Source organism: Pelophylax lessonae (assembly GCF_965119305.1).
Source record: "Pelophylax lessonae genome assembly, chromosome: 13".
Taxonomy (NCBI): domain Eukaryota; kingdom Metazoa; phylum Chordata; class Amphibia; order Anura; family Ranidae; genus Pelophylax; species Pelophylax lessonae.
In genome coordinates this window covers 73,382,469-73,395,934 of record NC_138780.1, presented here as the reverse complement: position 1 = coordinate 73,395,934, position 13,466 = coordinate 73,382,469, and the positions used below count along the sequence as shown (strand labels likewise).

General features: G+C 42.8%; 1 protein-coding gene across 1 annotated transcript in view; it reads right to left on the bottom strand.

Annotated features, from left to right (window-relative positions):
- Positions 1–993: 993 nt before the first annotated feature.
- Positions 994–13,466, bottom strand: part of PLCB2 (phospholipase C beta 2) — a 354,260-nt gene continuing 341,787 nt past the window's right edge. The window contains exons 31-32 of the mRNA XM_082275009.1: positions 9,268–9,354; positions 994–1,563 (exon numbers count right to left, since the gene is read on the bottom strand). Coding sequence (XP_082131135.1) covers positions 1,135–1,563; positions 9,268–9,354 — 516 coding nt within the window. The 3' untranslated portion in view covers positions 994–1,134. The remainder of the gene's footprint in view (positions 1,564–9,267; positions 9,355–13,466) is intronic.

The following is a 13,466-nucleotide window of genomic DNA, read 5'->3' as shown; positions in this document are numbered from 1 at the left end:
AAAAATATGCTCATTGAGAATTTTTTTGTCAAAGACATGTAGCTAAATAAATTTTGGCCTAAATATATGACAAAAATTGAATATATTGGATATTTTTTAACTGTCAAAGTAGAAAATGTCAATTTTTTCACTCTTTTTTTATTAATATCGCAAAAAATTAAAAGCGCAGAGGTGATCAAATAACATCCAAAAGAAAGCTCTGTTTGTGGGAAAAAAAGGACGGAAATTTGGTTTGGGTATGGCGTTGCATGACCGCGCAATTGTCAGTTAAAGTTGCGCAGTGCCAATTTGAAAAAAGTGGCCTGGACGTTAAGCAGGAAAATCCTCCGGTCTTAAAGTGGTTAAATCACGGTACTTACATTGAATGAAGTGTGTCCCTTGTGCTGCTGGCTGCTCTGCCCCACATACCTCCAAAGCAGCAGTATTCTTCTGGTGTTGCGGGGGTTAATAAGAGCCACTGAACCTGTCATAGCCATTTGTTAAGAGTGCCAACTACAGTTGCATGTCCACCCTTTCCACCCCTTCCTCCATTCATAGAATCTGTATTATAGCTTCCAATGATAAAGGGGCTCTATGAATGGAGAGCAGACGGATTACATAGTTACCCAGTTGGTAAGGTTGAATAAAGACAATAGTCAATCCAGTTCAACCTGGGTTGGTGTGTGTGCGTGTAGAAATAATTTCCCATATACTGTAGATACATTTCAAGATGGAATATGCACAACAAACATATATATTTATTTTAAACTTTGACTGAAAATAGTATATTAGTTCATGAGATGCATATGTACATGATTACCAGCCCTTCGTTGAAAGAGCAGTAGTAAGGTTCACTCTCCTCAAAGTTTTCTTCTACTCATTTGACAAAATACCTTTTCAGGAGAATACAAGCTTACTTTGTACTCAAATCTGTCCACAGCACATACATAGAAAACTATTTTAAACAACTAAAGATAAATATTATTGCCTCACACCATTTATCAAACACCACCCTACAATCCCAAACTCAAAATAATTTAATTCCTCAATTTAGTTAGTTTGTCTTTTCTGCAAGGAGTCAGTCAGATGTGAATATAGTTTTTCTTTCACTGTGACCACACATTAAATAGACTTCATTTGTCAGCCAACCCATTCCTATTGTGCAGAGGCCTGTTCGGAATGGACCTTTTCCACCACATCCTTTACCTCTTCCTCAGGTTTAGAAGGTGATTCTGGTAATGGAACATTACTACAAGGTGGGTCATCTTTAGACTTCTCAACATCTGAAGGGTCTTTAGATGTAGGTTCACTAGGAGGGTCATTTGGCAAAGTCTCCGCTTCTGCCTCTTTTACTGGTTCCTCTTCTGTTTTTGTTTCCTTTTGATTGTCTTCAGCAGAAGAATCGACTTTCTCGTGTCTTGCAAAGAGAAATTCCCACATGTGTGCACAGGTCATCGGCTCTTTCTTAAGACTTTTGGCCTCTGCCGGAAACAATGGTGCCATGCAGGTATGTATCTGTTCTGCCACTTCCCCCTCCATGCTCTTTAGTTTTTCTTGGTATTCTTGTTGAAGGTCTTTCTGAGTCTATTTAAAATACACAATAATAATCATTAATATTCCCTGCTTTATAGTATAGTCAATATTACTAAAATCTACATTTAAAAGCTTGTGATTATTTTTAGACTGGGTGAATATGTGGATAAATATTCACAGCAGACAAGCTTTTCAAACTGCAAAGAACGAAAATTCGCTATTGTCACACCGATCCTCCTCTTGGCCAATTAGGAAGTGCGTCCGATACGCGCTTCCTGATTGGCCGCAAGGCAAACTTCATGCCATTGGCCGAGGAGGAGGCGGGAGCGGAGGACTCAGAGACACGCCGCCGGGACCAAGGAGAAGCCGACGCAGAGAGACTGATCAGAAGCCACCCGCCGCTGCTTCTGCTCCAGGTAAGAAAGGGGCACGCACGCTGATCTCTGCATTGGGGGCATGTATGCTGGTCACTACATTGGGGGCACGCACGCTGATCTCTGCATTGTGGGCATGTATGCTGGTCACTACATTGGGGGCACGCAGGCTGATCTCTGCATTTGGGGCATGTATGCTGGTCACTACATTGGGGGCATGTATGCTGATCACTGCATTGGGGGCATGTATACTGGTCACTGCATTGGGGGCATGTACGCTGGTCACTGCATTGGGGGCATGTACGCTGGTCACTGCATTGGGGGCATGTACGCTGATCTCTGCATTGGGGGCATGTACGCTGATCTCTGCATTGGGGGCATGTATGCTGGTCACTACATTGGGGGCACGCACGCTGATCTCTGCATTGGGGGCATGTATGCTGGTCACTACATTGGGGGCACGCACGCTGATCTCTGCATTGGAGGCATGTATGCTGGTCACTGCATTGGGGGCATGTATGCTGGTCACTGCATTGGGGGCATGTATGCTGGTCAGTCACTGCATTGGGGGCATGTATGCTGGTCACTACATTGGGGGCATGTATGCTGGTCACTACATTGGGGGTACGCACGCTGATCTCTGCATTGTGGGCATGTATGCTGGTCACTGCATTGGGGGCATGTATGCTGGTCACTGCATTGGGGGCATGTATGCTGGTCACTGCATTGGGGGCATGTACGCTGATCTCTGCATTGGGAGAATGGTATGCTGGTCACTGCATTGAAGGGGGCATGTATGCTGGTCACTACATTGGGGGCATGTACGCTGATCTCTGCATTGAAGGGGGCATGTACGCTGGTCACTGCATTGAAGGGGGCATGTACGCTGGTCACTGCATTGAAGGGGGCATGTACGCTGGTCACTGCATTGCAAGGGGGCACGCTGGTCACTGTGCATTGAAAGGGGGCACGCTGGTCTCTCTGCATTGAAAGGGGGCACACTGGTCTCTCTGCATTGAAAGGGGGCACACTGGTCTCTCTGCATTGAAAGGGGGCACGCTGGTCTCTCTGCATTGAAAAGGGGCACGCTGGTCTCTCTGCATTGAAAGGAGGAACACTATACCTTAATTACTGAAGGCCCCTTTCACACTTTTGCGACCTTTAAAGTCACGCAATTTTTTACAGCGTTTTTTGCCACAAAGCAATGCCTATTACATTTTTCTGTTTGCGCCCCCCCCCCAAAAATTTTGTGCACCAGCCGCCACTGCAAGATTCCTTTATAGCACATTATTAAAAATAACAGTGAGAGCTGTTCTGCTCTCTGAGTTATTTGGAAGACTCTAAGCTCTTTGTTTTAATAGAGATTATTTCATGTTAAAGCAACAAAACAGAGCAAAGATTACAGAGCACATAATCTTTGGCAGGTACTGAGTCATACTCTGATCATATCCATTAAATCCAGGTGTCACTAGCAGATTGCATTCTGATATCTCTATAAATAAAAAGCCTTCATCATAATAGGATGTGTCACAGCCTTCCGCATATTTATGATTCCCTCAATGCTTTAGCAGAGAGGAGAAAATGATTATTATAAATCATACGAGGGCTGACATAGAAAACCTTTAGCTGGAAACAAGTATAATCACACAGGAAACTAGATTTCAAGGTCAAATTAACTGCTTCGCTGCCAATGGGGTTTTAGATCTAAAGCAAGTCAATTCAGTTATGAAAACATTGTGTTCTGATCTCCAATAATGCTTTAAAGTAGAATTCCAGAATATACCTAACTCATCTTAAAAATGCTCCCTCCTCCTCCTAACACATACAGTGCCTTGCAAAAGTATTCGGCCCCTTTGAACTTTGCGACCTTTTGCCACATTTCAGGCTTCAAACATAAAGATATAAAACTGTAATTTTTTGTGAAGAATCAACAACAAGTGGGACACAATCATGAAGTGGAACAAAATTTATTGGATATTTCAAACTTTGTTAACAAATAAAAAACTGGAAAAATTGGGCGTGCAAAACAATTCAGCCCCTTTACTTTCAGTGCAGCAAACTCTCTCCACAAGTTCAGTGAGGATCTCTGAATGATCCAATGTTGACCTAAATGACTGATGATGATAAATAGAATCCACCTGTGTGTAATCAAGTCTCCGCATAAATGCACCTGCACTGTGATAGTCTCAGAGGTCCATTTAAACCACAGAGAGCATCATGAAGAACAAGGAACACACCAGGCAGGTCCGAGATACTGTTGTGGAGAAGTTTAAAGCCGGATTTGGATACAAAAAGATTTCCCAAGCTCTAAACATCCCAAGGAGCACTGTGCAAGCGATAATATTGAAATGGAAGGAGTATCAGACCACTGCAAATCTACGAAGACCTGGCCGTCCCTCTAAACTTTCAGCTCATACAAGGAGAAGACTGATCAGAGATGCAGCCAAGAGGCCCATGATCACTCTGGATGAACTGCAGAGATCTACAGCTGAGGTGGGAGACTCTGTCTGGCTACTAGGGGGCACTAACGATAATAGGAAATAAACATATTAGACACGTTATGGTAATTATTCATAACTGCTGGGGAAATCTGAGATTTTTACTGTTTACATAGCAGCAGAATTTTCTTAGCATAGCGAATGTTTGCCTGTTCAGGAACTGAATAATTTTGTGAGTGAGCTTTGGTTTCCAACCATTTGGAGAAGCTCAGATCATTCTTCTTTCTATTAAGGCCTCATGCACACTGGGTTCTTGTAAACACTGTGACAGGACAAAATCTGAGTTATAGACTCACCTAAGTGCAATAATGGAGTCCACATAAATCCCAGAGATGGAGGGGTGCAAACAGGAAAGTCCACCACCGAACAGAATCACAAGGTACTCTTACCGACTTGATAGACCCCACAGGGTCAAACACGCCCAGAGTGTTGATAAGACTGTGGCAGGGAGAAACTAATCACATCCGTACACCTCCTCCTAGTATCGACCGGATTGGATTCCCAAAAAACTCCTTCATGCACTCTTGTCTTGTCTTATCTCAGCAGACTAGTTTTCTTGTCTTTTTGTGTCAGCTGCTTTTCTTTTAAAGGTTTATACCGGTTTCTATACATTTTTATGCTATTAGTATGATTATAGCGCAGCAATTTTACTTCATTTAAATGTGTATAGTTAATTTGGAGTATCCCACTACTGTATTCCCTTATCCCATCCCTAATTTATCAAATAAAATACAAAACAACTACATACCCCTGGACGGATTATTGACTGAGCCAAGAAGTAAAGTCATAGACTGTGAATGTCAAAGTTGCTAATGGTAACCCAGGAGGACCCATAAGTGTGAAATCCAGCCAAGGGGGCAAGGCTACACCTATACTAACTAATCTGTGTAAGAAAGATGTGTATACTTACCTATTATCAGGCTGCTCCAGACTGGTCACATGATCTCCCCTGTATCAGCCAGCGCTGGCTGCAGGGGAGAGGAGAGAGTACTCTACAACAGATGGCAATGCCTGGGAATGGTGAAGTCACCTATGGCTTTACTATGGCCCATCTGTTGTCAGCGCTCATTTCTCTCCCTGAAGCCGACACAGGGGAGCTGGTCAAGTGAACGGGCTGAAGCAGGCTGAAAATTAGTAGGTATACAGATCTTTATTACACAGGTTAATTGGTATAGGTGTTAAGAAGGGGTAGGGAACTATTTTAAGATTAGTTAGGTGTATCCTGGAATTCTACTTTACCAAACCAGAACACTCAGAACAATTAATTAAAAATATCATAAAGTTTTAAGTTCTCGGTCCTGATTCTATTGAATACTGTATGGTCTATACCAAAAAATAAATAAAACAAAAGGGTTAAGGTGCCTATTTACTAAACATTTATTGTGCAAATGCCTTTAGACACTCACACAGCTGTCATGAATAATTGCTGTAGTGCATCTAATATGTTTATTACCTATATTCGTCAATTCCATCTAGTGGCCTGATGACATCCTCCCAGGATGACGTTTTGCGTGCGCCCCATGGGCCACGCTCCAGCAGACACAGTGGATGACAGATCAGAGTACCCGCTGCTGGTACTATGTGATTGCTGTGACCAACCATAGCAGATCACATGACAGTTGTACACAATTAATATATTTGATTCATGCCAATTATTGTGTACATTACTGTTGTGTTGCTTGCTGTGATTGGTCACAGTGATCATATGGTACACACAATGCCAAAGACAGACCATCTGTACCATGTGATTAGCTGTGGCCAATCACAGCTAATCTCAATAGTAAACACTGAATGGTTTTCATTTAGAAAAAATGGTTGCTTATAACAGTAAAATGCACTATTGTTATTAACAATCATAGTGTGTAAAAAAAAAAAAAAAAAACCTGATCACCTCCTCAAGGTACTACTATGAAAACATACTGCCACACCAGTTACAGTATGTGACGATGCTGTTCTGCATTGGTGACAGTATGTAAAAACTGTTAAAAAAATGTCTTTATTTTCAAAAAAATTGTGAGAAAAGATTACAACTTCAAAAAACCTGCCATGCCTCTTACTAAATACCTTGGACTGTCTACTTTCCCAAAATTGGTAATTTGGGGGGTATTTGTACCGTCCTGACATTTTAGAGCCTCAAGAAAAGATGGAGCCAAGTCCAACCCCTGAAAAACAACCCCACACCATAATCCCCCCTCCACCAAATGCAACACTGTCACTGCAACAATTGTCATTCAAAGTGTGACAGCACTGAAAGCTGAAAATTGGCCTGGGCAGTAAGAGGGTGAAAGTGGCCAGTATTAAAGTGGTAAAGTATTTCAGGTAAATACAGCATTATGGCTACTAGGGGGCACTAACGATAATAGGAAATAAACATATTAGACACGTTATGGTAATTATTCATAACTGCTGGGGAAATCTGAGATTTTTACTGTTTACATAGCAGCAGAATTTTCTTAGCATAGCGAATGTTTGCCTGTTCAGGAACTGAATAATTTTGTGAGTGAGCTTTGGTTTCCAACCATTTGGAGAAGCTCAGATCATTCTTCTTTCTATTAAGGCCTCATGCACACTGGGTTCTTGTAAACACTGTGACAGGACAAAATCTGAGTTATAGACTCACCTAAGCTGCATTTTTTCAAAAGAGTTTCACAGAGCTTGGGAGTTTATTTATTTAATTGGGCACAATTTTAATTTAATCTAGCCATTGAAATAAATAAACACCGAAGTGCTAAACGTGCCTAGAGTTTATGTGCGTTTATGAGCATTTTTCAGCGTTCAGTGTTTTTTGTAGTCAGAAGAACTGTTTTTGAACACGATTTTAGAGCATTTAGATCATAACCCCTGCTGATAAACTGCTAAAAATGTCCAGGTGTGTGACACATGGAATAACATAGAGGGGAGGTTAACCACTTAAGCCCCGGAAGATTTTACCCCCTTCCTGACCAGGGCCTATTTTGCGATTCGGCACTGCGTGACTTTAACGGACAATTGCGTGGTCGTGTGACGCTGTACCTAAACAAATTTGACGTCCTTTTTTTCCCACAAACAGAGCTTTTTTTTGGTGATATTTGATCACCTGTGCGATTTTTACTTTTTGCGCTATAAACAAAAAAAGAGCTTCAATTTTGCAAAAATAACAATATTTTCACATTTTTTTTATATGAAATTCCCCAAAAAAATGTAAAAATCAAAATTTTTTAACATTTTAGGCCAATTTGTTTTATGCTACATATGTTTGGTAAAAAAAAAATCGCAAAAAGCGTATTTTGATTGGTTTGCGCAAAAGTTATTGCGTTAACTAAGGGAAAGATTTCTGTCATTTTTGGTGTTTTTTTTTAACGCGTAATGGCGGCGATCTGCGATTTTTTTGCGGTACTGCGACATTGCGGCGGACAGATCGGATCCTTGACTGACATTTTTGACACTTTTGGGGTTACCAGTGACATTACTACAGTAATTAGTGCTATATATATGCACTGTTACTGCAAAATGACACTGGCAGGGAAGGGGTTAACTTTATTGGGGAAGGAGGGGTTAAGTATGTCCCTAGGGGCGTGCTTCTAACTGTGATTAGACATGGCTACTGGTGTAGGAACAGTGATCAACGGTCCTACATAGTAGAACCGTATCATCACTATTCCTACACAAGGGTGAATGACAGGCAGCTTGTTTACATTAGCCGCCTGCCTTTCTCCCTTCATGTCGGACGATCGTGAGTGACCGGCGGACATCGGGTCCGCCGGTCACACGCAGGGACTTCCCAGGGAACGAGCCGGGGCGGGCGCGCGCTTGCCCGCTATTGGCTCACAAGCAAGTGACAGGCTAGTAATGTACCCATACGTCACTTTGCCTGGCCGGGGCTGACCACCGCAGTATATGTACTTGCGGCGGTCGGCAACCGGTTAAGGGCTGTAAAAAAAAAAAAGCCCAAACTCACAAAAACATGAGTTTAACAGCAGCAGTGTGCATGAGGCCTTAACATTTTATATCATGTTTGTAATTTGTTTTTACTGTCAACTGTCATTTTTTTTTATTTTATTTTTTTACAAACTACATTTTTTGACAGTGACTTCTTCGCACTTATAGTATCTATTCCATACTCTGTCCCCTGGGGTCCTCTCAAAGTGAACAAGCAAACAGTGGCATATTAAAAAGGTTATTGGTCTTCAACAGCAAGTGAAAGGTCTTGGTAAAACATGCAAGGTATAAAAAAATAAAAAATAAAAAAGAAAGCTGCACGAGGATGCGCTGTAAAAATGTGTTCTGTGCTCCACTGGCCTCAGGAATCTGAAACTGACAAGGCAAACTAAAATTGATGAGAGTTCTGTTTCAATTAAAAGACTTTGGTCATGTGACCTTAAGGGTCATTCAGATGAGCAGCACTCAAATGCGGCTAAATCCTGCAGCACTCTGTGCTATTGCTGCCTACAAACTAGACAATTGGCTGTGATCAGCTTGTGTGCTGACAAAACTGTGTGAATGAGCCCTGAAAGTCACATGACTGGCTTTCCTCCAATCATGGAGCTCTTTCTGCTACATTAAGCAGAGAGAACTCTGGGTGGCTTTGTTGGCTACTTGGTATGCATTGTAATAATAACCCCTAAAATGTGGCCACAATTTGTGAAGAGGAGTAGAGTATGTTGAAGTACAAATATTGTTATCCAATCTTTATTTAAAATCAGCCCTATAGTCTAGTAAACGGAATAATAATAGGAATGCAGGTCAGTTGCTGTAATTATCAAAGACACCTTGATATACAAGTACATTACTGGATATTAAAGTCACATATTCAGTAATCAGCAGTTGTGTACATCATATAGTTGATGTTTCTGCTTAATTCTATAAATCTCTATGGGCAATTTTAAATGTTAAGCTTTAGTTACCTGCTCTCCTTTCTCTCTGATTTTTTGAAGACCGTCATTCTGTTTTTCTTCTAATTTCTGTTGCTGGTTGTTCCATTTATCAGATACCTAAACAAAGGAAAACAAAATACATATAGAGATGTTAGAGGTTGGTCTTGATAGGCTTGGGTTTTTTCTTTCTAAGGCCCCTTTCACACAGGCGGACCGTTCAGATCCACCTGTCAGTTTTTTTGGCGGATCTGAACGGTCCCCCCATGCTTCCCTATGGGGCATCGGATGTCAGCAGAGACATGTCCGCTGACACCCGATCCGATCCGTCAAATCTGGATGGATGGAAACCCTATTTTCCATCCGTCTAGTGGATCGGATGGGAACGGACCCATACATCCGATTCCCCCATAGAGATGTATGGGGCTCTGACAGCTGTGTCTCCGCACACTGTGCGGAGAACAGCTGTCATTCTCCTGCTCGGCAGGAGATCGGCGGATCGATCCCCCGCTGAGAAAAACGGAGTCCGCCGACGGAGCAGTCACACATTTTGCCTACATATCTCATGTGATCCTGAATCTGTCAATTCACTAGACCATTTGTGTGGTATTTACCAAAGAACGCTGAAAACGCTTGCATGAACAGGTGTTAAAAATGAATTCAAAGAAGGAAATAAATAATTAAATGCATGCAAAAATAAAGTAGTGATCAAGGCATACGGTATTTGTAAAATGTGTACCGGTTGTTAAGGAGCGGGCGGACGCCCGCTCCTTAACAACCAGTAAACATCATGGTTGTTAAAGGGCGGGCGGACGCCGTGTTCTTAACAACCAATGAGACATCAGCTGTCAGTGGGGTTCCCCTCTGAGAGCTGAATCTAAAAAAAGAGAATTACTGATAAAGAAAAAAAAAATCAGGGAAAAAAACAGCGTGGGGTTCCCCTCCCCAATGCATACCAGGCCCTCCTTGTTGATGCCTCTTCCCCACAATCCTTGCCGGCGGTTGTGGGGGTATTCAGGCGGGGGGCTTTCAGAATCTGGAAGCCCCCTTTAACAAGAGAGCCCTCAGATTCCAGCCCCCCTATGTGAATGAATATGGAGTACATAGTACCCCAAAAAAATGTGTAGTGTAAAAAAACACAATAGACAGTTTTTGACAAGTCCTTTATTAACCACCGACTCCACTAGCTGCCAGCTCCGCCATCTGACAGTTCTTAAATAACTAAGGGGAGGGGTCACCCAAGGATGTCAATGGGTGACCCCGCCCCCTTGTGACATCATCAATGCAGCATGCCTCCCCAGTTATTTAGGAATGGTGGAGTTGGCAGACGGCAGGAAACTTTGGAGCGGACAGACCTTTTTTTTTCTTTTTTTTTAGGTTGGCAGCTGCGGCGGACATTGTGATTCTCGATGGATCTACAGTGAGGGACGTTTATTTAAAAAAAAAAAAAAAAGGACTTGTCAAAAATGGTCTATTGTGCTTTTTTGCACTACACATTTTTTGGGGGTGAATGAGTAGGTATACTATGTACCCCATACTTAATTACATGGGGGGCTGGTATCTGGGAGCTCTCTTTTTAAAAGGGGCTTCCAGACTCCGATAAGCCCCCCACCTGCAGACCTCACAATCACTGGCCAGGGTTGTGGGGAGGAAGCCCTTGTCACCATCAACATGGGAACAGGGTGCATTGGGGAGGGGGGGGGGCAGAGCCCTCTGCCTCAAAACACCCCCCAATGTCTGGATCAACCGAGGGTATAGGATTGTGTATATGGGATTGTATGGTTGGGTTTTCAAAACTTCTTTTTTTTTGGTTGAACCAGATGGACTTGTTTCTTTTTTGAACCTATGTCCCTGATGCTGCCTTGGTTACATGGGCCACAAAGATCTAATATGCAGGAAATTATTTTTGACCTCTAATTTTCCTTTATATTGGCTTTTCAAAATAACAAATGCAACACTTTAGAGTTTGGATAAAATGTTTAGTGCAGACGCTTTTGGTGGTAAAATAATACATTTTGAAAAGGAATATATACATGAGTCCAAAAAGAGGGACAACTGAGGCTGCACAAGCGACAGAGAAATTTTGTTTTAAAAGAGGAACAGTTGGAAGCTATGAAGTACATCAATAACTAGAATAACATTTTTCACCTACAGTATATAAGATATAAAACATGTAAAAAACATAGAAAATATGAGAGAGAAACTGTTATGCTTTACCAGTTATTTATTCTTACGGTACATAACACACACATATTTAAACTTCCTAAAACGTACACCACTCAGCAACAATATATTATCTATAAATGAGTTTAACCATTATTACAGGCATTTATAAAGTCCTCACAATTAATGCAGCACTTTATATACTGTATATTCATACCAGTCCCCGCATTTAAGGAGCTGACAGTCTAAGGACCCTATTTCACATGCATACATACCCCCCACACACATATTAGGGCCAACTTAGGCAGGAGCCAATTAGCTTAATAGCATATCTTTGGGATGTAGGAGGAAACCCATCCACACAAGCACAGGGTGAACATGTAAACTCCATGTAGGATTTGAATTGAGGCTTTAGTGCTACAAGAAGACAAAAGTGCTAATCACTAAGCATACGACTAATACTAACCAGCTAGTTAATACAAACACAGCAAGTATCTTGGGCCGCTGCTTTGTTACAGGGACTAGTTTCAGTCTGAAGACCACACCTCATCTTCTCTGATCTGCTCAGTCTTGTTCAGGCATCACTAACTGCGGTCTGGACCTGGACCGAGTGACAGGTTTATCTGGACCACCAGCTAATCAGCCAGTCCCCAGTGCAGGTTCCCTCACTCTTCTGTAGTGACTGGTTGTTAGGAACCCCAGCATCCTCACAACTAATTATGTCACATTTGTTTCCCAACCCCAGCATTACTGAAGGATGGAAGTGGAATTTACTCCATCCAGACCTGCACCTGCATCACATAGTTTCTGTCCCCTGACTGTCCAGTGCTAAAAGGTATGGGAGCACTCTCATTGGGACACCAGATATAGGGAGACACCCTGATGGGGGCCTCTGATATAGAGGGACACTCTAATGGGGGCACCTGATGTGAGGGTGCAGTTTGATGGGGACACTAACACCTGATGTAAAGGGGCAACTCTTATGCGAACACCTGACCTGACCTGTAAAGGGGCACACTTAAAATTGACAGTAAATGTTATTGAAATTTTCCAGAAAGTCCTTATTTTTTGATAGACTGAATGACTACATATATATGTAGCACCCTACAGGTAGATGCTAGGTAAAGGTATAGTGGGGCTTGTCTGCCTAACAGCAGGGCTGTGATTTAATAGACAGGGTATCATGGTTTCCAGGTGTGCCTGCTGAAGGGGGAGTCTCCCCACTGACTCCTGTGAGAGGATTCTCATAGGGCGGTGGAGGAAACCCAATCAGGGGAAACATCCAGGCTTGTAACTACCCCAGGAGGCAGATTGTGCTGCAAAGGATTCTGGGAGTGGGCATAAGTTTGGAGGGAGGCACATGACACAATGTCTTTGGCAGTAGCAGAGTCCCAGGAAGGAGAGTGCGGCTTTCTCTCCTGTCTGAGGAAGGTGGATGTCTCGGGGTGTCGCCTGAGTGTCCAGAGCGTGCTGAGTGAACTGAGGGGATCCGGTGTTCCAAGAGCCTGCGGAGAGAGAGAGGGGTCCAGTCTCAGGAAAGCCTACACAGGTCGTGAGTACTGAGGATTGCCCCTGGGGGTCTGCCTGAAGTTAGAGGGGACTACTCCAGAAGAGGTTCTGGGATCCAGTGCCAGCTAGTTGTAAAGGGGGTACCTAGGTTGAGGACCCTGAAGCTACAAAGGTGGCACCTGCAGTCTGGGCCCTGAAGTGTACAGAGTGTGCCAGTTACAGTTCTGCAATATACTACCTCAAGCTGTGCCAGGCAGAGGGAAAGTATTCACAGTACAACAGTGTCAGGAGTTCTACAGTTCTCAGTCTTGGATCTACTGGACTTTATGTCGGGGATTCAACACTTATTCTATTATACAGAGTGTTCTCAGAGTCAGTGAGCGTTGGCTGGCGCCGCCTGGCGTCAAGGAAGCGGCAAAGGGCATTTTGGAAGTAAAAGTCCCAAATTGTAATTAGTTAAGCCTCAAGGAGTATCCCACTCATTCCCTTCTCTCATCCCCTAATTCCAATAAAAACCACAAACAAAGATGCCGGAGTTGTCGCTACTTCAGTTGTCACGC